Source organism: Thamnophis sirtalis, unplaced genomic scaffold, assembly GCF_051295495.1.
Source record: "Thamnophis sirtalis isolate CommonGarterSnake01/CBP01778 unplaced genomic scaffold, rThaSir2_p1.2 scaffold_9, whole genome shotgun sequence".
Lineage (NCBI taxonomy): Eukaryota > Metazoa > Chordata > Lepidosauria > Squamata > Natricidae > Thamnophis > Thamnophis sirtalis.
This window is the reverse complement of record NW_028261389.1, coordinates 396,549-420,545: the sequence shown is the minus strand read 5'-3', so window position 1 is coordinate 420,545 and position 23,997 is coordinate 396,549. Positions and strand designations below refer to the sequence as shown.

Genomic DNA, 23,997 nt, shown 5'->3' with positions numbered 1-23,997 from the left:
TCGGGCAAACCAGGAGCAGCAGCTGCAGGAGGCTCCACCCACCTGTCCGACATAATGCGTGAGCACTGCACATGCGCAGAAGGTGGTGCGCATACACAGACGCGGCACCTGCGCTCACATTTGCCGACCGGTAGGGAAAGTGACTCCCACCGCTGCTCTGAAGGTGGAGAGTCTGGGAGGGGGCGTGGGGGGGGGGATTCTTGCATTTGTGGTCCAGCCACAGCATCCTTCAGCCAGGGCAGCCAAATGCTCCCCTCTCCCTCCCCAAGAGGAACAAAGGCTTGACCACAAACTGGACTGGGGGGGGGCTGCCTATGTTGTAGAGGTGGGGGGGATCTGGCTGCCCCAGTGGATCGACAGAAGCCCCTGCTAATTTCCCAGGGCTGGATCCTGCGGGGGGGGGGTGGACCAACTAGGATGGAGGGGCACCAAGAGGCGAGCTGAATGCCACCACCAGGCCTGGGGGGGGGGCAGAGGAGGCCGGCTGCAACCCACTGGCGAGGGGGCTTCCACATGCAGTTTTTCTGTCCGTCCTCAAATCCACTCGGCCTCGGGGGGGGCCCATTAACATCCTTATTCCAGCTGAGGTGAGCCACCCTTGCTGATAGTCTGCGGCTCTCTCTCCTGCCACTCTCTCCAGCTGCCCTCCAAGATTTAGAGGGGCTACAAACCTCCTCACCCCCCAGCTTCCCCCCTCCCTCCCTTCCCCTTGCTGGCAGGCCCTGCGAAGGGATAGTTGGGGCTGCTGGACATTTACAAAGCCCCCCTCCCCAACGGGAGAGGAGGAGTTTTGTGAGGGGAACTCTGTGCAGCCCAGGGCAGCACCTGGGGGGTCCCTGAGATCCCCCTCCCACGTTCAGATTCCTCATTTTACAGCCCCCTGCCTGATTCCAGAAGCCCAATTTTGGGAGCATTGGCTGAGCTTCAAGCAAGAGGGAGAATGCCTGGCCTCCCCTCACCAATCCCTGGGCTCTCTGTAAACAGCCGACGGAGGTGAGCCCGTCTCCTGGCTGAGCCTTCTGCACACAGCCCTCTCCAAGATGCGGGACAGGGGCGGCTGGCAGGGCACGGCCATGCCCAGGACAACAGGATGAAGCCTCAAGGCAGCCTTTTTTAATCTTGCAGCCTTTGGGATGGCTGGACTTCAGCTCCCAGCATTCCCAGCCAGCAGGCAACCCACCAATCTTTGCAGTTCCTCTGTGTCAGCCAATTGCTACAATCTCTGGGGATCGGGTGGGTCCAGATTCCCTGCTGGAGGAAGTTGGGGGGGGGAGGAAGGGCCAATTCCTCAGCTCCAGTTTATGGGGATTCAGAGATGGACTCCAAGGTCCGGAATGGACTGACCGAGTCACCTGAAGGAGGGGACAGGTTAGCTGTATTCTCAGACACGGAGTGGGTTGACAAAGTCCCAACACACAGTTACGTTAACAAGAACAGAGGTGTGCAAGTACGCACTCGGCCCCCAGCGTGGACACAACCCCACCAGCCAGCAGGAGAACTGAATGTTCCCCTCCAGCGGAGTCTGTGGACAGAGGTCACAGAGCCACTGGTCCCAATGGCTCAGCCGGTTGCCAATGTAATTCAATGCGTTAACAGAGGGATAGAGTCAAGACGACGGTCTGCTACTGCTTTACAAAGCCTTAATACGGTGTTTCTCAACCTTGGCCACTTGAAGATGTCCGGACTTCAACTCCCAGAATTCTGGGAGTTGAAGTCCGGACATCTTCAAGTGGCCAAGGTTGAGAAACACTGCCTTAATAAGACCATACTTGGAACATGGCATCCAGCCCTGGTCTCCGTGATACTAAAGAGATACTCTGGGGAGAGTGCAGAGAAGAGCAACCAAAATAATTGGGGGGCTGCTGGGGGCTAAAAGACACGGTGGCAGGAATTGGGTAGGTCTCGTCTAGTGAAAAGGAGGACAGCAGCGTCCCAATGTCTGAGGGGCTCCTACAAAAATTGGGGGGGGGTCAAAGAACCAAAAGGCAGGACGATAAACGATGGTTGGAATCTTAGCAAGGAAAGGAGCAACCCAAAACTAAAGAGAAACTTCCCAAGAGGGAGATCTCGCCATCAACCGACGGAACAGAAGTTGCCTCCAGAGGTTGTGGGGCCTTCAAGGCTTTCCAAAGGAGACTGACCAACCAACCGTCCAAAATGATATGGGGCCTCTTGCTTGAGCAGGGGGTTGGACTAGAAGACCTCCAAGGTCCCGTTCCAACTATTACTACCGTGTTCTATTCTGTTCCACGCCATTTCTATTCCTATTCCATTCTGTTCCCAAAGACCCAGATGGGCCATTTAGCAATAGCAATAGCAGTTAGACTTATATACCGCTTCATAGGGCTTTCAGCCCTCTCTAAGCGGTTTACAGAGTCACCATGTTGCCCCCACAGTCTGGGTCCTCATTTTACCCACCTCGGAAGGATGGAAGGCTGAGTCAACCTTTGAGCCGGTGAGATTTGAACAGCCGAACTGCAGATAGCAGTCAGCTGAAGTAGCCTGCAGTACTGCACCCTAACCACTGCGCCACCTCGGCTCTGACAGAGAGAATGGGCTGAATAATTGCAAGTGAGATCCAGGGAGTCCTCGCTTAGCAACCGGTCCCTTATCCACCGTCCAGAGCTACTCAAGGCCCAGTCCTGGAGTTCTGACGGATGCTTCGCCAACCTCCGACCCCATTTTGGACGCTGGGCAACGGCTTCACATCTTCCATCCTTATGACTACAGCTGAGCTCAACATCTCCACTGCCGGGGGGGGGGCTGTTATAAAGTGAGCTCTGCCCCTTTTGCAACCCCTCTTGCCACAGTTATTAAGTGAATCACCGCAGCTGTTGAATTTTTTTTTTTTTTTAGAATTTTATTAGAATTTGTAGGCCGCCCTTTTCCCTGAGGGGACTCAGGGCGGCTCACACAAAAACTGGGAAAGGGGAATACAGACAGTAGGACAAAACATGTAATAAAATAGCAAACAACAAACACTCATCATTCGGGCGGGTAACTATCCTATCCCCAGGCCTGACGGGCGAGCCAGTTCTTCAAGGCTATGCGGAAGGCCTGGACGGTGGAGAGGGTACGAATCTCCACGGGGAGCTCGTTCCAAAGGGTCGGGGCTACTGCTGAGAAGGCCCTCCTCCTTGTAGTTGCCAGCCGACACTGGCTGGCCGATGGAATACGGAGGAGGCCTAATCTATGAGATCTTATCGGTCGTAGGGATGTAATGAGTGAGTAACATTGGTGAAGTGAACCCTGCTTCCCACTGACTTAGCTTCCCGGGAGGTCGCCAAAGGGAATCACGGGAGCCCAGGACCCTCATCGGTCACTTGCCCAGCGTCTGAATTTTGACCCCGTGAGGGTGGAGATGCTGCAATTGTTGTGTTGTAAATCGCCTTTCCCAATGGCGTTGTGACTTCGGTCACTCAATGAATTCCTGTGGGTAACCTTAGCAGGAATTCCTCTGACCTCCTGCCTCTCCTTCCTTCTCAATTTGCTGCTGCTTCTTCTCTCTTCGTTTTCTCGTTCTCTTCTTCTCCCCCCTGCCCTCCCCCACCCAAGGCAAGGGCTCCACTCCGGCCTGGGGCTGGTGGGGCCCCACGCTGAGCTGATTGCAGTTATGTGGGGAGGGGTATTTGAGGCCACAATCTCAGACACTCAATGGGCTGTGTCCAGAGGTGGGGGCACCCATCCTTCTGTCTATGTAGAGGCCAGGCCTCTTGAACACCCCCACCCGACCCCTGACCTGGACAGCTGCAATTCAGACAACTCATGAAACCCTAGCTGAGCTCTGTTGCCTGACCAGAGAGGAGAGGGTTGGGGGGGGGAGGCTGGCTACCTGGCAGCAGGGGGGACAGCCCAGGGCAGCAGCTGTCCTCCCCTCCTCCCAGCCAGGCAACCTCTCACCCAAATTCCAACCCCTATTTATAGCACAGGCGGCCTGGCAGGACAGCCCCCTTGTTCCCGCCAGCAGCAGCCTCACGTTTGGCAGCAGAGCATCTGCGGACCGCCCCGATTCTGCCCTTATCATGCCAGGCAGGGGGGCGCATCCCTACTACCAGCCCTCGCTTGGCCTCTGCTGCCTGGAAACCCACCCAAGAGGTTTCCAGCGTTTAGCCTGGCTTGTTGGTTAGCCAAGAAATGGATAAGGAATGGAACCATGGCTCAGGATGAGCCCAGTCAGTGCATCAAGATAAGGGGCTCCACTGGGGGGGGGGGTTGTTGAGACCCCCCCTTTCCCAGCCATAGGACCTCCCCACCACCACCATTTGCAGCTGACCTTGAGCCTGCAGTGGAAGGAGCCCCTGGCAATTCTGCCCTTCTCTGTCCTGGCAGATTCCTTGTGCAAGAGGGGTGCTTCTTGCACCCCGATGCCTTTAGCCCAGCCCCTGCGCCGGCCGACCCCAGGGATGCAGCCTGGGGCTTCCAGGAGGGGGTGTCCGCCCGGCGTCCCCCACAGGACACGAGAGGGGGACAGGGCCGGAGGGAGGCGGCGGCGGCGGGTCTCCCCAGGGCCCGCAAGGCCCCCAACGGCGCAGCCTGTGGAGGGAGGCTACGGACGCCCCAGTGGGAGGGGAGGGGGGCGCCGGGTCTTTGCATTGCCACCCTGAGTCGGGTCAGATGCCGCCCAGCCACGTCGGGAAGCCGGTGCCTCGGGCGAAGGGCAGCTGGGCCAGGGAGGGAGGGAGCCGAAGCGCCCTTGGTGGGGACGGGGCCAGGACGGGACAAGGGCGGGCGGAACCGCGGCCGGCGCGGCGGTTGGGCGGAATCCTGAGGGTGCCGCGCGCAACGGCCGGGGGAGAGCAACGGGAGAGGGGGAGGGGGCGGCAGTGGCGGCAGTTTACAGGCGGGGCCCGCGCGGGGTTGGGCGCCAGGGCCCCGCCCCAAGGGAGAAGCCCCCCCGTGGGCCGGGGCGCAAAATGGGGAAGGGGCGGGCCAGGCGAAGAGCGACGTGGCGGAGGTGGCAAAGGCGGGTGGGGCGCTCCGTCCTGCGGGAAAAGCGGCTGCGGAGTCCCGGCCGGCGCCCCGCTTTCCTCGCTCCAGCAACCCAAGAGGGGGGGAACCGTCGTGGGAGACCCGAGATCCCCGACTGGGGGGCCTTCGAGTAGAGGTTCCGCCTGGGGATCCCCGTAAGCGCCCCGCCTCCTCTCAAGCACGTCCGAAGGCGGCCCCCCCCTCGTAGAAGGCGAAGGGGGCCGCTTGAAGCGCTGGACGGGCCGGACAGGAGTTAGACTTGGGGGAGGGGCCGGAGGCGCCGCCCGCTTCCTCTTCCCTACTAGGGCGGCCGCCGCCCCCGCCGGGTATCCGGTTACAGGAGGGCCGCCAGGGGGAAGGCAGAGTCTGCGGGCCGGGGCGACCAAGCTTTTCCTCCCGCGCGGACAGAGCGGGCTCCCCGTCCGGCCGGTGAGATCCGGGGCTGCCCTGGGGCGGGGGTCCCTGGCCCTTCGGCTCGCGCGGGGAGGCAGGAGGGGTCTCCAGCCCAGCCGGAACTCCTCCCCCTCGGAGTCCTTCAGTCCCCGACGGGCCCCCTCCCTCCCCGCCGCCCCTAGCTGCCCAAGTGTCCCGGGGGGAGGGGCTCCGAAGATGCCCGTGAGTCTCCCCCCCCCCCTTCCTAAGATCAAAGCTCCTTCACCTTGAAAAGACGGAGGTTGGGCGCCTGGCTGCTTCTCTGGCAAAGTCCGAAGATTCGCTCTTCCAAAAGATTCGCTCCTTTTAGGGTTTTGGATGCCTGAAGACCCCGCCCCCCACAGCCCTCGTTTGTTACAGCTGGAGACCCCCAGCTGTCGCCCAAGAGAGGGTCCTTTCCTTCTGGAGCGGAGCGGCCGGAGGCGGCTTTCCTAGGGCAGCTGCGCTAGCAGAATCCGAGGGAGGGGGGGCGGGGGTCTGCCTGAAATCCCTGGGTAGGGTCTTGCTCAACCAGCGGAATCCGGGGACAGCCGGGACGCCTGTTTCCTGAGCGGGTTGCAGCCAAAGAGGCGGGCTGGCTGGGTGACAGCCTTTTGTTGATCTCCAGCAGGATGCGGGGGGGGGGGGGTGACACTCAAAAGCCCTGGGCTGCAAAAGAAAGTCCACTCCAGAAGTCTGTGGATTGAGGAAGGGTCCCGGGAGGGGCGTGCAGAGGTTGGGGCACCGGCTGCCAGGCTCTGCTTCAGACCTGCTCTGAGTCACCTCCAGAAATGCTGGGCCAGTTGTGAAAAGAAGGATGAAAGGAAGGAAATAAGGAAGAAATGAAGGAAAAGAGGGAGGGAGGGAAGGAAAAGAGGGAGGGACGGGGGGTGGGGTGGGGTGGATGGAAGAAGGAGGGAGGGAGGTGGGTGGAAGAAGGAAATGAAGAAATGAAGGAAAGAGGGAGGGAGATGAATGGATGGAAGAAACAAAGGGAGAAGGAAGGAAGGGTCCCTGAGTCACCTCAACTGGAGTGGCTTCCTGCTGCCCCTCCCCATCTCCCTCCCTTCCCACCTGGTGTGGGGTGGGTTGAAGAGGAGGCAGCAGGGATGGAGGGGGGGATTCTGGCTGGGGGCCCTAAGATAGACCTTAAACCGAATAAATAATAAATACCTGGCAGGACTTCAGGGGAAGGGGAGGCACTTCATCCGCTCTTGGGGGAAGCAGGGGGGGCTCTCTGTCACCAGGGTCCCGGAGGGCCCTTCTCCCTCCCTCCCTCCCTCTCTCCCTCCTGGCACCCACCCCCCTGTGCCTGATGCCAGCCTGGGATGCCAGCCTCACATGACGGAAACAGCCTCTCCAGCCAAGCGGCTCCTTGTGTAAACAGACGGTGGCTGCAGATCAGCTGGGGGGGGGAAGGATGTGGGGGGGAAGGAGGAAGGGAAGCTTTGCCCCCAGGCCCTCAGGGCAGCTTTGACTCTGGTCCCCGCCTGTCTCCCCACAGATCTAGGGGCCAAGAGGAGCGGAAGAGAGAGTGCGAAGGGAGCCCTTGCCCAGGCTCTGCCTTGACCTCGAGGCTGCTGCTGACACCCAGCAGGTTAGTGGGAGGGGGGGCTCACTGGAGGGGGGCCCTTGCGCAGACCCACATAGGCACCTGAGCTGGGATCCATGGACCTACGTGGGCGAGGGGGCGGGGGTGGGGAGGCCGGTGAGGGGAGGGAGGCCTCCAGCAGAGACCCTGCTCCAGACGATTCCAGTTTGGGGGCCGAGAGGGGAGAAAACGGGGGTCCTGTGATGAGAAAGGATTCCTGGGCTGGCAGCCAGCGGGTGGACGGTTTCCGGGGCCTCCTGGGCCCCCTGTTCCTCCCCCCCCCCCAAGGAGGTCTCACCACCCCCTCCCAGGCAGAATGCCACCCCACCCCCTGGTCCCCTTTGGCTGAGCAGAGTCCGGCCCTGGGGCCCTCGGGGACCCTCTTGGCCAGCCCCCCCCCTCACACCCACAGAAGGAGTGCAGAAGGGCGGCACTCTGCACATGCTCTGAGGAGGCCCCGCGCTTCTTTCCTTCCGGGGTCAATGGGATTGGAATGGAGGGGGGAGGGGAACCAAGAAGCTCCCAAGACGGAGCAGCATCCGGGTGAAGGAGACCCCCGCCCCAATTCCTCCTCCCAGGCAAGATGGCAGAAGCCCACCAGGCAGTGGCCTTCCAGTTCACCGTCACTCCGGACGGGGTGGACTTCCGGCTGAGCCAGGAAGCCCTAAAGCAGATCTACCTCTCGGGCCTCCATTCCTGGAAGAAGCGCTTCATACGGCTGAAGGTCAGCTGGGGGGGGGGGGCACACGGGCAAGGGGGGGGGGTCCTGGCAAAATCTGGGCCAGCCCCAGGCCATGGGTTGGGTGGAGCCGTTGGCCTTGAGGGTGAGCAAGGGGCCGGACCTTGGCCTGGCTGCCCCCCTGGGAGCCCCCTCCCTCCCCTGGCCGGCCGGGCATCTGGGGCTGGGTTTGAGGGTGGCCCCACGGCCCCCCCCTCCTTGCCAGGGACCCCAATCGTGTGGTTGCTGTCCCAGCTTTTACTCGGCCAGAAGGGGCAGGCAGGGTTGTCTTCAGAGCCGGGGGGGAGGGGGCTTAAATGCGGGCGGGGGGCTCCCGGACTTCCCAGCCCCTCCCCCTGACAGGCCCGATCTCACAGAACAGCTTTCTGACTGGGGTGTATCCCGGCTCCCCCTCCGGCTGGCTGGCCATCTCTGCCGTGACCGTGGGCAGCACGTGGGTCCACGTGGATCTCTCCAGGGGGGCCATCAGCAGAATCCAGAAGCACCTGCTCTCCAGGTGAGCCCCAGTCCCGGCCCCTCCCTCCCCCCTCCCTCCCAGGGCCTGGCAGGGGGAGCCCTCCAGTGGGGCTTGCAGGGGGCCTCCTGAGGTGGGATGATGGGGGGGGGCTGTGGGAAGAGCCTGGGGTCCTGCAGCTGCAGCTCCCAGCCTCTCAAGGGCTCAGGGCATTCTTTGGGGCAGGGGGGCCCATGGGGCGGGGGAACTCCTGGAGGCAGCCGTATCCCCCCTCAAAAGACCCTGCTGGCCCACCAGGTAGCCTCCTTCAGCTCTGAGCCTGGAAAGTCCTCCTCCTCCTCCCCCTCCTGGGGCAGCAGGGCCCTCGGGAGCCCTAAAGGACCTCAGAGGTCATCAAGCCCAGCCCACCCGCACATTGCTCTCTCCTACGCCCCCCTCCCTCCAGCCACTCACCTGGCCGCCCGGACCACCGTCCAGAAACCCCCCCTCCCCCTGTGTCCCTCCAGCTGCAGCCGCTACTTCAACCTCCGCCAGCAGACCCTGCTCAGTGCCCTGATCTTCTCCACGGGCGCCTGGGTCCTGGGCATCTGGCTGCGCCGCCAGATGTTGAAGGTGCTGCTCTCCTACCACGGCTGGATGTTCGAGCCCCATGGCAAGACCAGCTTCAGCACCAAAGTCTGGGTGGTGAGGAGGCCCCGGGGCCCGAGTGGGGGCCCTCCCTGGTAGGGGAAGGGAAGCCTCGCCCTGCGGCTCCCCACAAGGCCAGGGGGCCCGGCTGGGGCCAAGGCGTGGTGGGGCTGCCCAGGGCCCCTCCCCTCTCTGCCTGACCGCCCTCCCCTTGCAGGCCTTGGTGAAGGTCATGTCCGGGCGCCACCCGCTGCTCTACAGCTTCCAGACCTCCCTGCCCAAGCTGCCAGTGCCCCGCGTGGAGGACACCATCCAGAGGGTAAGGGGCTGCCCTCCGCCCCCCCGGCCCCACAGAGGGGGAGGGCCCGGCTGCCTTGAACTGGAAGGGCCTCTTAGGGGCGTGTGGAGCATGGGGGGCTGCCTTGAGGGTGGGAGGGGGGGGCTAAAGGGTCCCTGATGGGATGGGGGCAGGGAGGGGGTCCCTAAGTGCCTTTGCCATGTCTGAAGGGGGGCTGCCTGCAGCCCCTGTTTCTTGCCTCATCCTTCTGGGAGAGAGGGAGGGGGCAGGCAGTGAACCAGTTGCTGCTTCTGGCTGGCTGGGGCTGGGGAGCCACAACAGACCCGGAGTGTCATGTCCCAGTTTGAAGGGGGGGGCTCCATATTCCCAGAGAGAAGAGACCCCCCCCTCCCAGTTCTGTCCGTGGAGGCTAAATCAGGGTCTGCCTGGGGCTCTGGGCAAGGTCTCTGGGTCCACGTGGGCCTGGGGGGGTGGAATGGTAGAACCCCCCCCCCCCAATCGCTGCTCCTTTCTTTGCCTGCAGTATCTGGAGTCTGTGCAGCCCTTGCTGGAGAAGGAGAAGTTTGAGCAGATGGAGGTCCTGGCCAGGGACTTCCAGCAGAAAGTGGGCACCCGCCTCCAGAAGTTCCTAGTCCTCAAGTCCTGGTGGGCCACCAACTACGTGAGTTCCTCCCCCTCCCCTCCCCCCACGGCCCCTGGTCCTTGGAGCCCAGCCTGTGGAGGGAGCCTCCTGCGGGAGAGTGCCCCCCCCCCGGCAGCCCCCCAAGGAAGCCGTTCTCTCCCACAGGTGAGCGACTGGTGGGAGGAGTACATCTACCTGCGAGGGAGGGGCCCCATCATGGTCAACAGCAACTACTACCTCATGGTGAGTCTCAGCCGCTGGGGGGCTCCGTGGGGCAGAGCCTGGCGGGAGGCCCCCCCCTGCCTGCCAGGTCATCAGCTGCTCCCTCCCTCCGCCCTCCCCCCCCCCGCAGGACTTTCTCTACATCACCCCCACGCCCATCCAGGCTGCCCGAGCGGGCAACTGCGTGCACGCCATCCTGAAGTACCGGCGCCAGCTGGACCGGGAAGAGCTTGCGCCTGTGAGTAGAAGTTTTGGGGGTGGGGGTCTTACAAGGGCCCCCACACAGCCCTTTCCCAGAAGCCTTCTGGAGGAAGATGTGGCCCCTCCAGAAAGGCCTGCCCAGCCCCTGGCAAATCCCCTCTTCCCTCATCCAGAGAGCTTCCCTGGGCTTCTGGGGGAGGGGGCTTGGCTGGGTTAGGGGCTTCTTTAGCCTCCCCCCCCCAACTGAAGGATCCATTTCTCCCCAGTTCTGCTGGGAAGAGAAATCCTCCTGGCTGCCTTGGTGCCAGTCGTGGCCCCCATGGGGAAAGGGGCTTGTGGGGAGGGGGAGTTCACTGCCTACCCCTCTGCCCTCCCCCCTTGCCCAGTGCCCCTTCTCTGCTCAGATGCCCCCAGGCTCCGGCCTCCTCTAGCGCCAGGCTGAGCCCGAACCCCTCGGCCTCTCTCTGCCCCCAGGTGATGGCGCTGGGCGTGGTGCCCATGTGCTCCTACCAGATGGAACGGATGTTCAACACGACGCGCATCCCTGGCAAAGAGGCAGGTGGGCAGCGCTGGGGGAGGAAGGCGCCAAGCGTCCAGATTGTGACCCTCCCCAGGGAGGCCGCAGGGGGGGTCACAAGGGTGAAAAACGGCCATGAGGCACTGTTTTCAGCGCTGCCATCGTAACCTTGAACGGGCACTCAATGGAGGGACGTAAGCTGAGGACCACCTGAATCAGGAACTGACCCAGGTGGGGGAAGGGAGGGTTGGAGGTGGCTGGCCAATCATCTCAGAGGCAAGAAAGTTGACCCTTGACTTCGGGACCCCACACCCTCCTCCTCCTCCTCCTTCCAAGCCCCGGAAGCGGGGAAGGGGGTCAGGCGATTTGGAGGTCAGCGTGGAGCAGAATCGCTCCAGCCAGAGGTCAGCCCCCCCTGGGCCTTCAGGGACCGCAGGGTGTGTGTGTGTGTGTGTGTGTGTGTGTGAGACCTGTCACTCATCCCCACCCCCCACCCCCCCCCAGACTCCCTCCTGCACCTGGCCGACAGCAGGCACCTGGCCGTCTTCCACAGAGGGCGCTTCTTCAAAGTCTGGCTCTACCACGGGGGGAAGCACCTGCCCCCCCGGGACCTGGAGATGCAGTTCCAGCGCATCCTGGACGACCCCTCCCCTCCGCAGCCGGGGGAGCTGAGGCTGGCAGCCCTCACTGCGGGGAGCAGGTAGCCCGTGCGGGAGGGGGGCGGGGAGGGGGCACCCCCACACACACACAGTGGGAGGAGCGGGCACGACCAGGGGTGCCCGTGTGCACACTGAGCCCCAGAGCGTGGGCTGCCTTGGAGGCACGCGTGGCAGTCGGGGCCCCCCTCCTCCTCCTCCTCCTGCCCCTTCCAGGGTGCCCTGGGCTGAGGCCCGTGCCAAGTTCTTCAGCCGGGGCAAGAACAGGGCATCGCTGGACTGCATCGACCGAGCTGCCTTCTTCCTGGCCCTGGACGAAGAGCCGCAAGGCTTCAGCCCTGAGCGGGAGGAGAGCCTCAGCGACTACGCCAAGAGCCTCCTGCACGGGCACTGCTACGACCGGTGAGGGCATCCCTGGCACGCAGGCATCCGGCCCCAGGTGGGCTGGGCTGGCACAGGGGGGTTACGTTGGGGTCCCCTTTGCTATTCTCCCCATTTGCTCAAGGCGGTTGAATCGATCCCACACCCTTCCTTCCCCCTCCCCCTTTCCCCCCCACAACAACCCTGCGAGGTGGGTTGGGCCGAGAGAGAGGAACCGGCTTTCGTGGTTAAGGCAAGGCCTGCACTCACCGTTGGTCTCTCTCTCGCCTGGTGCTTTAACCACTAGACCAAACTATTCCCTCTCCATCCTGGGCCCCACGGATTTCCTTTAGGGGCTCAAGCAGGGCGCAGGGAGGAGGGTGGGGGGCAGCCGGACCCTCTTCCTGCACGGGGCCTCTGCGCCTCTCCTCCCCTGCCCCCAAGGCCCCCCGTAGAGGGGAGGGCCACCTCCTGGAGCCCCTGCTGGCTTTGGTGCAGCTGGGCTCTCCTCCCCAGGTGGTTCGACAAGTCCTTCACGCTGGTGGTCTATCCGAACGGCAAGCTGGGGGGCAACGCCGAGCACTCGTGGGCCGACGCCCCCGTCATGGGGCACCTCTGGGAGGTGAGCGGCCCTTTTGGTCCCCTTGGGGAGGGGGTCTCTGCCGTGGGCCCCGGAAGGGCCACAGCCTGTCCACGACCTCTGCACCGCTTGGGGACAGACTGGCTGAGGCTGATGGGATGGGGAGTGGAAGGCAAAGGAGGCTGCCTAACCCTGTGGTGCCCTTTCTCTCCCTCCCTCCCTCCCTCCCTCCATCTTCCTTCCTTCCTTTCTTTTCCTTTGTTCCTTCCTTCATTTCCCTCCATCTTCTTTCCTTTCATCTTCCTTCCTTCCTCTCCCTGCCCAGTTCATGCTGGCGACAGACCAGCTCCTGCTGGGTTACTGCAATGGCGGGCACTGCCAGGGGGTGCCCAACACCGATCTGCTCGCCCCGCAGCGCTTGCTGTGGGACTTTCCAGAAGAGGTGGGTCTGGGGGCCGTCCCGAGTGGGGAGCCTGAAAGGGGCTCAGAGGGAAGAGAGTGGATCCTTCCCTTAGTACCACAGCCCCCTCCCAAGAATTACTCTGCTAGGAAGCAAGTGGGAGACACCCCCCCCCCCACAACAGTCTCCCTCCTGAAAACATCCTTGGGGGGAGGGGGGGTTGAAGGTTGTTGGGGGGGGCTCCTTGCAAGGAAGAGATTCTGCCCAGCTTTAAGCTCATGTGGGGGGGCACTTGAGGCCATCCAGTCCAGCCTCCTGCTGAGTACAGGGATCCCCGTTAAAGCCTCCCTGCCAGAGCCCCCCCCCTTTCTTGGAGGGCTGGTCCATGGAGCAAATCCCGCCCTTGTAGAAAGCTGGCACAGGCTGGCACACCGGAGAGCTTCTCTGGGTGAAATGGGAGGTTGTGGTTGTGGGAAGCCCACCATAAATGCTTTGCAAGCCAGATGGTGGTTTGTTGGCTTCTTCCTGCACCCTACAAAGACCGGAATGGCATCTGCGGGCACCGGCTGAGGGTTTGGGTGGGGAAATTTGCACGGAGGGAGGGAGGGATCCCCCCTGGGGGCCCATGGATGCCCCCCTCCTGCCCCCCCCGTCTCAGGGTGCCTCTCCCCGCAGTGCATCCAGGCCATCGATGCGTCGTACGGCGAGGCCCGAGCGCTGGCGGACGAGGTGGACTTCTGCTGCTTCTGCTTCAGCGCTTTCGGCAAAGGGCTGATCAAGAAGTGCCGGACCAGCCCGGACAGCTTCATCCAGATCGCCCTGCAGCTGGCACACTTCCGGGTGAGGAGGGAGGGGGCGCCGGGCTCTCAGGCCAGGGGGGCAGGGCAGCCCGGCTGCCAAGGGGAGGTCAGGGGGAAGCCGCTGAGGGGGGGGATGGGGAAGGTCCTGTGCTCTCGTCACCCGCCTCCTGCCCTCTCCTCCCCCCCCCCTGCAGGACAGGGGCCACTTCTGCCTCACCTACGAGGCCTCCATGACGCGGCTCTTCCGGGAGGGCCGGACGGAGACCGTGCGCTCCTGCACCAGGGAGGCCACGGCCTTCGTGCGCAGCATGAGTGACCCCAGCTGTAGCGTGAGTCTCCCCCCCCCTGGCCCCAGCTGCAGCCCCCCCCCACTGCCTTTCATGGGGGGCCTCGGAAGCCCCAGAGAGCCTCAGGAGGGGGGCACACGGCCCCTCCCGCCCAGCCCCAGGAAGAGGGGGGGGCTTTCCCCAAAAGGGGTGGGGCGAAGGCTGCGTTTCCAGGGGCTCTCGGGCCCCACGGATGGCAGCCTGGAGGTTCTCCAGCTTTTCTGCTGTGGGTACCCAGGGCAGGCAGAGGCCGGGATTAAACTCCAGGGGGCTTCTGGGGCGAGGATGGGTGGGCAGAGCAGGTGGGAAACTTCAGAGCATGGAAATTGTGCCCCCGTGGGACCCCCTAAGCAAGGGAAGCTCCTTCGTAACTCGGAGGGAGTTGGGGAGGGGGCTTGTGGTGGGATCCTGACAGAGGCAGGGTCAGGATGAAGAAGGGGAGGCCTCCGGCACAGGAGGCGCCTTGGCAGTGCCTGGAACTGCCCGCCTCGGGGAGGCTAAACAGCTGTTCAGGCTGGGCACCACTCCCTTCTCTCCCGCCCCCCCGGCTCCCCATAGCCCCCGGACCGCCTGCAGCTCTTCCAGACAGCGGCCGAGAAGCACCAGCAGATGTACCGCCTGGCCATGACGGGGGCCGGGATCGACCGGCATCTCTTCTGCCTCTACGTGATGTCCCGCTACCTGGGTGTGAAGTCTCCCTTTCTGGACAAGGTGAGGGGGGGTCCAGGCTTTAGGGGGCTCTGTGCTGAGCCATCCTGAGCGGGTGACTGCCCTGTGGGCTGCGGTTTGGGAGGGAAGAGAAGCTGGTCTTGCTGGGGTGACCCCTCCTCTCCCCCCCCCCAGGTGCTGTCCGAGCCCTGGCGCCTCTCCACCAGCCAGACCCCCCAGCAGCAGATCAGGATGTTCAGCCTGGAGGCCTACCCGGACTACGTCTCCTCGGGCGGGGGCTTTGGGCCAGTGAGTGGGGGGCTTTGGGCCAGTGAGTGGGGCTGGCCGGCCGGCGGGGGGAGGCAGGGAAGGGACAGGGGCTGTGCAGAGGGGTGGGCCAAGGTCCCCAGGGAGGGAGGAGTGCCAGAGTCGGGAGGGGCTGGCAGAAGAGCCAGAAAGAGGGCGGGAGGGAGGGGAAAGGGATGAAGGGGGAGGGAAGGCGGGGCTTTGGCAAGGCAGACCAGGGGCTCCTCCCACACCTCCGGTCTCAGCGTGGGGCCCTCAGTGTCCCTCCCCCCTGCAGGTGGCGGACGATGGCTACGGGGTCTCCTATATCATTGCTGGGGAGAAGCTGATCACGTTTCACATTTCCAGCAAGTTCTCCAGCCCTGAAACAGTGAGTGCGCCCAAGGAACGGCGGGTGGGCTGGGGGAGGGCCAGGGCCCGGCCCCTTTGCAAGAGCCACTCTCGGGGGGGGGGAGGCAGGGGTGTCGCTGGGCCAGGGAGCATCCCCCTCCCCCAGGCTGCGTCTGTGGCCTTCAAGGGCTGCTCCTCCTGCCTTGAGTGACGCCCCGTCTCCTCCCCCCCAGGACTCGAAGCGCTTTGGGGCCAACATCCGCCAGGCCATGGTGGACATAGCCGCCCTGATGGACATGCAGCCCAGGCAAAAGGCCCGCTGAGCCGGGGGGGCCTTTGCCCAGAGCCACAAGGAAGCAGCAGACGCCTTCGGGGAGGCCATGCCGGGCATCGTGGAGCCTGGTGCCAGCCGGCCGGCTGCGTCTCCCGCCCTGCAGAGCTGCACTGTGGGTGCAGCGGGGATTGGCGGGGAGTGGGGGGCAGAGCGGCTGCCCCGTGATGTCCCTCATAAAGGAGGAGCACTTCAGGGACCCCCTTGTGTGAAGCCTCCTGATTTGGCCTGGGGGGGGATCCTTCTGGTGAAGCTCTTGGGGGGGGGCAGAGGCCCCACCGCCAAGGTCAGCCCGGACCCAGAGGCCTTCCTGGTTGCCTGGGGGCTGCTGTGCTTTCCCTGTGCCCCCCCTCCCTTCCTAAGCGATGGGCATCTCCTCCAGAGGGGCTGGGGGGAGAGGGCATCTTCCTGGACAAGGACAGAAGTTCGGCAGATGCTGCCCCCCCACCCCACCTGATGGAGCGCAGCCTACGGGAAAGTCAAGCGCCCCAAGAGGGCAGCCTTCAACTGCCATGTCAGGGGGGGAGGGGGTTGAGGGTAAGTGGGTAGGATCTCCCCCCTGCCCCCCCCCCGCAAGTGCAGCGGCTGAGTGCCAGATCCTTTGCTCAGAAGCTGTTTATTGGGAGATGCTGGGGAGAGCGAGGCCTTGGTGGGAGGAAGGGGGGGCGGGTAGAGGAGCAGGGGGGGCTCTGGGCCTTGGCCGTGGGAGGTGGAGGCAGATTCAGGGCTGGAGTCCCTGGGGGGCCTGGGTGGGGGCAGCCGCTGCCAAGCTCTTGCAGAGGAAGGGGTTCCGGTCGTAGCAGGAATCGTCGTCCCACAGCATGAACCCTGGAAACAAAAAGGGGGGGGTCAGGTCTGGAAAAAGGGGTTGGGGGTCCCTCGCCCAGCCCAGATGGACCCTTGGCCACCTGTGAGGGGAAGCCTGTCACTACGGGGGGCAGGCGGAGAGGGGGGCCTTCTGCAAATGTCCTGGCACGGTGCCAGCCTTACTCACTTAGCAACTGACAAAGAAGTTTGTCAAACGGGGCAAAACTCATTCAACAGCCGTTTCACTTAGCAACAGACATTTGGGGCTGAACTGTGGTCGGGGTATTGTGCGGTCCCCACTCCTGGTTTTGGGAACTGGGGGAGGGTCTTCAGAGGCCACTTCAATGGGAGTCCTTTTGCCCCACTCCAGTGCAGTTCCTTGGGGCAGGGAGTCCCACTGAGAAGCCCAGGGCCTCCTTCCGAGGGAGGGTCTGCCCTGTGGAGATGGGAGCCCCTTCCCCCGCCCTCCGGCCCTCACCGTAAGAGTCATCCATGGCGGCGCAGGCCTTCCAGGAGCGGCGGTAATGCTTTTCCCAGGCGGTGTAGCCCACGGGGCTGCCATCCACCCAGGCCCAGGTCCGGCTCTAAGGGCACAAGCGTTGGAGACTGGTCAGTGGAGGAAGAAGCAAGGGGAGGGGAGGGGGCGCCACAAGCCACCCCCAGTCACTCACGTTGGAGGGGAGGAAGAACCCCAGCCAGACGTCCTCGCGCTCCCACCACTGAGCCTTGGTCAGGAAGTCGGCCACGGTTTGGTGCTCTTCACGGGTCAGGATGGAGGCCAGGTGGCCATTGTGGCTTTGGCAGAAGGCCTGGAGTGGGGGGGAGATCGGCAGAGATGCTGCGGGGGAAGCCGGCTGCCTGCCCTCGAACTGGTCTCAACCGTGGTCATTTGAGGATGGGTGGACCTCAACTCCCAGAACTCCCCAGCCAGCGGGAGAAGCTGGGTCTCCTTCCCCTGGCATTGCCCCCTCAGCAGCCACCAGGGTGTGGGCGAGGCTGAACCCCTGGCAGTGCCAGGCCTCCCTCCCCTGCCCTGACTCACCTCCGCCTGCTGCCAGTTCAGCTCCTGCTCAAAGTAGCCGTAGCAGTGGCCATTGTAGGAGAGCCAGCCGCCAGGGCAGGGGTTAGCTTGGGCATCTGCAAAAGCAGGACAGGGGTGAGGCCCCGAATGCCCACAGGGAGGCTTTGTTCCCAGGAACTGCAGAACCCATAGGAGGAAGGGCCGGGGGAGCCCCCTCCCCTCTTCCAGTTATGGGGAGGGGGGAAGAGGAGACTCACCAGCTGCGAAGGGCACAAGCGCCAGGCAGAGCAGGAGGCCGAGGCTGAAAGGGCCCATCCTCCAATGAGGCTTCCGAGAGCTGCTGCTGCGTAAGGAAAGAGGAGGCGTGAGGGGAGGGGAGAGAAGGGGAGGGGGAGCATGGCAGCCTCCATGGGGGGGGGATGGGACGCCCACCCATCAGGCCTTCCTGCTAGAAAATAGAAAAAGGGACGGTGCTTCTCTGCTCTTGTGAGTCTCCATCTCTTTCCTCCCGCTAACCTTACCTGCCCAGGTGTGACAGCAGCCGATTTCTTTCTGCACTGCCGAAAGTGCTCAGATGCTCCACTGAGGCAATTGATCTAATTCCACACCTTCACAGTCTTTTTATTTCCCCACCGCCCCCCCACTTTGCTGCCATGGGACCCTGATACACTCGTGCACAGAAACCGTGGCTAAGTTGTGAGGATCTGGTTTTTCTCCCCGAGGTAAGGAAACTGGGGGGATCAGGGCCGAGGGGCTGTAGGGGCACAAAAACAACACGGAGGGGCTTGGAGCTTGATTGAAAACCTTTCGTTTTGCTTCAGGGCTTGTAACCTTTCATGGGTTTTCTGTTTTTCTTAATGGAATTATTCAAAGGAAAATATTCAGTATGATATTTAAGAGTAATGACAGGAGAACCTAGTTGGAAGGGACCTTGGAGGTCTTCTAGTCCAACCCCCTGCTCAGACAGGAAAGCCTGCGCCATTCCAGGCAAAAGAGGGAGAAGTTTCTACTTGATGGTCCTAAAAATCTCGGGGGAAGAATTTCGGAAGGATAAAACGGCAAGCAAATAAAGTGTATTGGGAATCCTCAACTTGCAACCCCTTCCTGCTTCCTTTTAGCCACGGGATCAAAATTCAGAGACCTGCCGCCTGACTCGTATCTATGGCTGGAATTGTGATCCCCTTTTTGCAACCTTCTGACAAGCAAAGTCAATGGGTTCACTTAACGACCGTGGTAAGAAAGGTCATAAAAGAGTGCAAAAATAACCGAAACCTCGCACTTGTAACCGTCGAAGCGCCTCCAGGATCAAGGCCGTTGTTTCATGACTTGTGCCCAATTTTACAACTCTTTTTTCCCCACAGTTGTTAAGTGAATCGTGTTTGTCATAAAGCGGAGCTCATGGGACCCAGAGACGGCCCTGGGAAATGCATCGGCCGCCTGCCAAGCTCCCCGCGGGGATGCCTGGACACCCGTGTGAGGACCGGTCATTAGCCGGGTTTTTTTCATTGCCATTGTAACTGGTCACTAAACTAACGGTTGCGAGTTGAGGATTTCTCGCGCAGGAATAAGAGCACAGATAGTCCTCAACTCAACGACCACAATTCAGGCCAAAATGTTTGTTGCTGAGTGAGACATTTGTTAATTTTGCACCGTTTTCTTGGCCATGGGGGTGAAGTGATACCTCGGCCCTGTAGCCAGAGGGAAGTTTTTGAATCGAGCTCTTAAGCCGCTCTGAGTTTTTGTGCCCTGATCCTGACAGGTTTGCTTCTCTTGGGGACAGAAGCAAAATGACAGTGTGTCAGTGGCCTCAGGTGAGCGTTTGAGCCTCCCCAGCAGTGCAGAAAGAAATCAGCGGCTGCCACACCACCTGGGCAGGTAGGTTTAGAGTGGAAGAGATGTAGACAGGTAGCAGCCCTTTCCCATAATTTGAATGGGGGCGGCAAGGAGGAGGTAAAAAGAGCATTCTGTTGCTCTCTCTTAGTGCCATTTCACCATGTCACCAAAGGGCTGGGCGTGTTTTTCATACCAGTCTTGGCTTGAAATACTATAAATGCACGTAGGAGTATTGTGAATAGTTTCTGAAAACCGACAGAGCACAAGATCTGTAGCTCAGAGTTGAGCTGTGGGGTCCTTGGTGTTCTCTGAACGCAGGGGGGTGGGTTCCCTCAGGCGTTTCAGGACCCAACTAGGGAAAAATCATCAGTGCTTGTTGGTAGTGAAATCTCCGCATGAAAGGAAAAGTTGCAGACTGCAGGAACCAGGAGCACCACTCAGGTGGCACAGATCACCTGAGGACACAGAGGAACCTCTAAAACAATGTTTCTCAACCTTGGCCACTTGAAGATGTCCGGACTTCAACTCCCAGAATTCCCCAGCCAGCGAATGCTGGCTGGGGAATTCTGGGAGTTAAAGTCCGGACATCTTCAAGTGGCCAAGGTTGAGAATCACTGCTCTAAAAGGATGCAAATGGCCAGCCGTCTGCAAGGAGGATCAATCCTTCCATTTCCCCACCATCTAGTCAGAGCTGAAGAAGCTTCTTGGATGAGAAGCGAAACACCTTCAAAGGGGGGGGAAACACCCTTGCCTCCTGAGAGAAACACCTTTGGGACAACCAGGACTTGGATGGCTGAGAATCTCTACAGACTCTGCAAGAAAACCACCAACCTCCGAGAGCTCCAAGCACCCCACAATTTCTGGAAAGGTAACTCAAAAATAGTTTGGAGTTGGATTTTCTAGGTTATTGGATTACATATCATAGTTGGGCTCAGGGGCCGCAGAAAAAAAAGCATGTAGTGAATAACACAATGTTTTATCCAGAGCCTGTGGGTGTCTGTTGTTGGCTTTCCTGGATTCTTTCCTTGTGTTACCTACCCTGTTTTCCCAAAAATGACCCGTCCCCGGATAATAAGCCCAATCAGGCTTTTGAGCGCATGCACTGAAACAAGCCCTCCCCCAAAATGTTCCAACACAGCATTGTGGTGACCACGCTCAACGCCTCCTGCATCTAAAAAATGACGAGAGCTCCCCAAAAACTAGGCCAAGTGCTTATTTGGGCGGGGGGGTCAAAAGAAAATAAGACCCTGACTTATTTTTGGGGGAAATGCGTTAAGAGTCAGGAGTAAATCAGTAGCTTTTTGGCAACAGCCACTTTGGCACAGCTTGAAATCAAAGTTCAAAGTTTAATGAATGTATATGCCGGCCAATCCCGAAGGACTCCGGGCGGCTTACATATAAAAACAATTTTAAAAGAATACTAAAAAAAATTTAAAATAGACAAAGGAGGTTAAAAAGACACAACTTGCACTCCGCCTTACAAATAACTTTCTGCAGCTGTGATTTGCACACTCAGTTCATATTCTTTGCATGAGAAAAGATACGCACGTAGGGACACTGCGCACACACACCCATATATTGAAAGTGATATCCGGACCCACCAAGGAAAGGGGGCTCAACCGGCTCAGTGTTGTGGGCATCTACCTAGGTCAGTGTTTCTCAACCTTGGCAACTTGAAGATGTCTGGACTTCAACTCCCAGAATTCCCCAGCCAGCAAATGCTGGCTGGGGAATTCTGGGAGTTGAAGTCCAGACATCTTCAAGTTGCCAAGGTTGAGAAACACTGACCTAGACCAACCTGAGGTTGGAGGCAGGAGAAGCACCAGCGGGTAAGAGACACGCATCAAAGAGGATCAGGGCACTTTGGAACTTTTCTGCTTGCCTTTCATCCCCAGGGAGGCCGAAATAGATTCCCCCACCCCTTTGTTATGAAACTTCTGTTTTTCCTGGTAATTCCCAGGGGTCAACAAGGAATCCAGGACATTCAAACAAGAGGCGTGTCTGGGGGTGTGAGTGCGACACTCCCCGTCCCATAGAAAGGAATGGTATTTCCCATCCCAGAGCCGCACCCCCCTCCCCCCCAGCGCCACCACGGCTAGACAGATACCCCCTCCCCCCTCCAGACTGGCTGCTGTGAGGTGCGGCTACGTGTCCCTTGTAGCGCCTCCCCCCCCCCCCCGGTAAGATTATCCCTAGACGAATCGAGAGGCCAGAGGCGGAGGGCCGGGGCTCCGTTGGCGGCGGAGCGCAGGCGGGAGGCCAGCCCAGTCTAAAGGCCCGCTGTTGGTCGGCTCTGGCTGGAAGACCGGGGCGAGATGGGCGCCAGCATGTGGCGGAGGCGAAGTGGCCCATTCCGGGCCTGAGCTCTGTCCTGCCTTCTCTTGGATCTCTCCGAGGTGCTGAGCTCCAGCCGCGCTAAGCGCAGCTGGAGTTGATTTGGGGCTGGCAAGTAGGGACGCGCCCCTTCTCCCTCCTCCCTCCCTGTGGGCAGAAAGGGCCGGGAACTGGGCCACCGGGCGGCTGAAGGGCGCTCAACCCCGAGAGTGCCAGGCGCAGCCTCGAAGAGCCCGATTCCACCGGGGGTCTCGGGAGGGGACCTGCTTTTGCGCCCGCCACGCCTGGTAGAAACCGAGCCTCGCCCTGGCGCCCTCCAGATGCGTCTCCCCGACCTTACTCGCTGGGAGTGTTTGGAGAGGGGGATGGGGGGGGGTACTATGCAGCTGGGAAAGCCACGGAAGAGCCCACCCTCCGCCAGCCGAGCGCGCGGGCCTCTTGGCCAGGCTTGGCCGCCGCGGCTAGTGCGGGCTGCTCCTGGGGGTCTCAGCTGCCCCCTCCCCAAGGCGAGCCTCTGCTGCTTGCCCCGCTGAGCCGGGAAGAGCCTGGCTGCCATGGCCCGGATGCGGGAGGCTTCGTACTGAAACAGCGGGTCCTTCCACTCGCCCCCTGGCTCGACGAGTGGAAGGCGCGATGGGTGGGAAGAGGGCACTCACCGGGGGTCCTGTCGCGCCGGGAGGAGAGGAAGCCCTGAGCAGCCGAAGCGGAGAGAAGAAGAGAGGAGCGGCTTCCCCGGGCTTTATAAGCCGACCTGCCCCGCCCCTGCCCGGCAGCTGTCAGGGCCGCCCCCTCCCCCTCACGGAGAACTCCGACGGGGTGGCCCCCTCGGCAGCAGTTTGGGATCGCCGCTGCTTATCGGGAGCCCCGTGGCAGGCAGGAAGATGGAAAGGAGGCTGGCTGCAGGCTCAGGGCCCCGAAGGCCCCCCCCCCGGAACCTCCATTCCCACATGCACCCCCGGTCCTCCACCTTCCCCCCCCCCCCGCACGGAGAGGCGGTCTGCTGGCCAAGCCAGCCCGAGGTGGGTTTTTCAAAACAAAAGAAATCCTCCAGGAAAGGCAAGGGTGCAGACAGCACAGAATGTGCCCACTTTAAGGGTGGGGTGAGGTGGGGCTCCCACAAAGGGGAGGAGGCATTTCCTGTGTTGGGCCTGAAAAACTGCCCAGCAGCCTGAAGTGCCCTTTGGTTCCTCCCAGTGACCGGTGTGAATGGGGCCAAGGCCTGAAGTGGTCTGTCCTGCCATGATCCCCCCATGAGCCTCCTTCCCCGTGGCTCTTCCGGCATCCTTTCTCTGGCTCCGCCCTGCCAAACTGGCTCCCAGAGGCTCCCAGGGCCCCCAAATCAGCCTCAAAACATTCATGAAGCCAATAGCCGTGCAATGATGATCAATGAAGCCGGACAACTGTTTATGGCAGCTCAGCCTAATCTAAGCAGCTCATCAAAGCCCAGAAGGAAAAAGGGGGGGGGGGTTGCACAGCAATACTGCAAATGGAACATCTGGGGAAGCATTTCCACAGGGTGGGGATGGCTGTGGAAAAATTCTCTCTCTCTCTCTGGGCCCCCAACTTATCCCTTACTCCACACATAAGATGGTCCCAATCTGGACAAAGCAGAGGAGAAGTTGGCTCTACCTGGAGGAGTTGATGGTCCTGAAGAAAATCTTTTTCCTTTAGCTACTCTTCTATCCAGCTTCTTTGGAGGGTGGGTGCCAATATATCAATATATCAAAAGTATGTCAAAAACCCTCTATGAAGCTCAGCCCTGAGCCCCAAAGGAGCTTTTCCAAAGGCAGCTGGACTTGGTTGTTCCTTGAAGGCCTGTCACTTCTCATCCTAGAAGCTTCTTCAGTTCTGAACTGAAGAAACATCTTCAAGAAGGTCCAGTTGCCTTTTCAAACCATGACCCGGATTACCAAGAATCTCCATAGACATTTAGCCCTGTGGCTGCTGAGGTCTCCGTGGGAAACCCCCCATTTGCCTCTCCAAGGATTTTTTAAGTCCTACAACATACCGATCTCCTCTTTCACCAGGCACCTGGTGCTTTAGAGAGGAATTGATGGGCTAATGTTGCTTATCTCGCCTGTCAGCGTGTTTGATTGATTTGATTTGATTTGATTTCATTTATATGCCGCCCTTTTCCCCAAAGGGGACTCAGGGTGGCTCACAATTCAAATCAGAGAAGGGGGGTACAGACGAAACATAACAATACATGATTTAAAAGCACACAACAGTCATACCATTCGAGACGGGGGCAACAGCTCTTTAGCCCCAGGCCTGTCGGAACAGCCAGGTTTTAAGGGCTTTGCGGAAGGCCTGGAGGGTGGTGAGGGTTCGAATCTCCACGGGGAGTTCGTTCCAGAGGGTCGGAGCAGCCACCGAGAAGGCTCTCCTCCGGGTAGTCGCCAGTTGACACTGGCCAGCGGATGGAATTCGGAGGAGGCCTAATCTGTGGGATCTGATCGGTCTAGTGGAGGTGTTCTTAACTGAGCTCAGGTTTTTTGTGTCTGTGCTTCAGACGAAGAGAGAGGGAAGGTCTCTGCAGTGGAGTCTCTCTCGGGCTTTCCCGCTGTGGCTGCCCTCAAGTCTGCCACCAAAGGCTTGGTGGTTGCAAGAGAACT

At 61.0% G+C, this 23,997-nt stretch overlaps 2 protein-coding genes across 4 annotated transcripts; one reads left to right on the top strand and one right to left on the bottom strand.

The window, feature by feature from the left end:
* The first annotated feature begins 4,959 nt into the window (after nt 1-4,959).
* On the top strand, nt 4,960-15,586 carry CPT1B (carnitine palmitoyltransferase 1B). Of its 2 annotated transcripts, none has more exons than XM_014076087.2 (21): nt 4,960-5,123; nt 6,884-6,914; nt 6,954-6,976; nt 7,549-7,694; nt 8,066-8,205; nt 8,670-8,847; nt 9,008-9,109; nt 9,612-9,749; nt 9,876-9,953; nt 10,063-10,170; nt 10,608-10,692; nt 11,155-11,350; nt 11,523-11,708; nt 12,183-12,288; nt 12,572-12,688; nt 13,322-13,486; nt 13,641-13,775; nt 14,331-14,483; nt 14,616-14,729; nt 15,004-15,096; nt 15,290-15,586. In XM_014076087.2, the coding sequence occupies exons 4-21, from the start codon at nt 7,554-7,556 to the stop codon at nt 15,377-15,379; spliced, it is 2,325 nt and encodes a 774-aa protein (XP_013931562.2). In that variant the 5' UTR covers nt 4,960-5,123; nt 6,884-6,914; nt 6,954-6,976; nt 7,549-7,553; the 3' UTR covers nt 15,380-15,586. The 2 variants fall into 2 exon arrangements, with proteins under 2 accessions (XP_013931562.2, XP_013931561.2); XM_014076086.2 differs by lacking the exon at nt 4,960-5,123 and adding an exon at nt 5,249-5,397.
* Nucleotides 15,587-15,987: 401 nt separating this feature from the next.
* Nucleotides 15,988-22,128, bottom strand: LOC106556986 (rheacalcin-1). 2 transcript variants are annotated; one of them, XM_014076061.2, is made up of 6 exons: nt 22,039-22,128; nt 17,473-17,555; nt 17,237-17,331; nt 16,866-17,003; nt 16,673-16,778; nt 15,988-16,215 (listed from the first exon to the last, which is right to left on the bottom strand). In XM_014076061.2, the coding sequence occupies exons 2-6, from the start codon at nt 17,528-17,530 to the stop codon at nt 16,109-16,111; spliced, it is 504 nt and encodes a 167-aa protein (XP_013931536.2). In that variant the 5' UTR covers nt 17,531-17,555; nt 22,039-22,128; the 3' UTR covers nt 15,988-16,108. The 2 variants fall into 2 exon arrangements, with proteins under 2 accessions (XP_013931536.2, XP_087578720.1); XM_087722594.1 differs by having other exon boundaries at nt 17,473-17,552; nt 22,039-22,057.
* Nucleotides 22,129-23,997: the final 1,869 nt, after the last annotated feature.

Coding starts and splice junctions, on each gene's coding strand:
- CPT1B (XM_014076087.2), top strand. CDS start 7,554: ATGGCAGAAGCCCACCAGGCAGTGGCCTTCCAGTTCACCGTCACTCCG. Junction 8,206..8,669: donor CAGAAGCACCTGCTCTCCAG/GTGAGCCCCAGT, acceptor GTGTCCCTCCAG/CTGCAGCCGCTACTTCAACC. Junction 9,110..9,611: donor TGGAGGACACCATCCAGAGG/GTAAGGGGCTGC, acceptor CTTTGCCTGCAG/TATCTGGAGTCTGTGCAGCC.
- LOC106556986 (XM_014076061.2), bottom strand. CDS start 17,530: ATGGGCCCTTTCAGCCTCGGCCTCCTGCTCTGCCTGGCGCTTGTGCCC. Junction 17,332..17,472: donor GCTTGTGCCCTTCGCAGCTG/GTGAGTCTCCTC, acceptor CTGCTTTTGCAG/ATGCCCAAGCTAACCCCTGC. Junction 17,004..17,236: donor TGAACTGGCAGCAGGCGGAG/GTGAGTCAGGGC, acceptor CCCCCACTCCAG/GCCTTCTGCCAAAGCCACAA.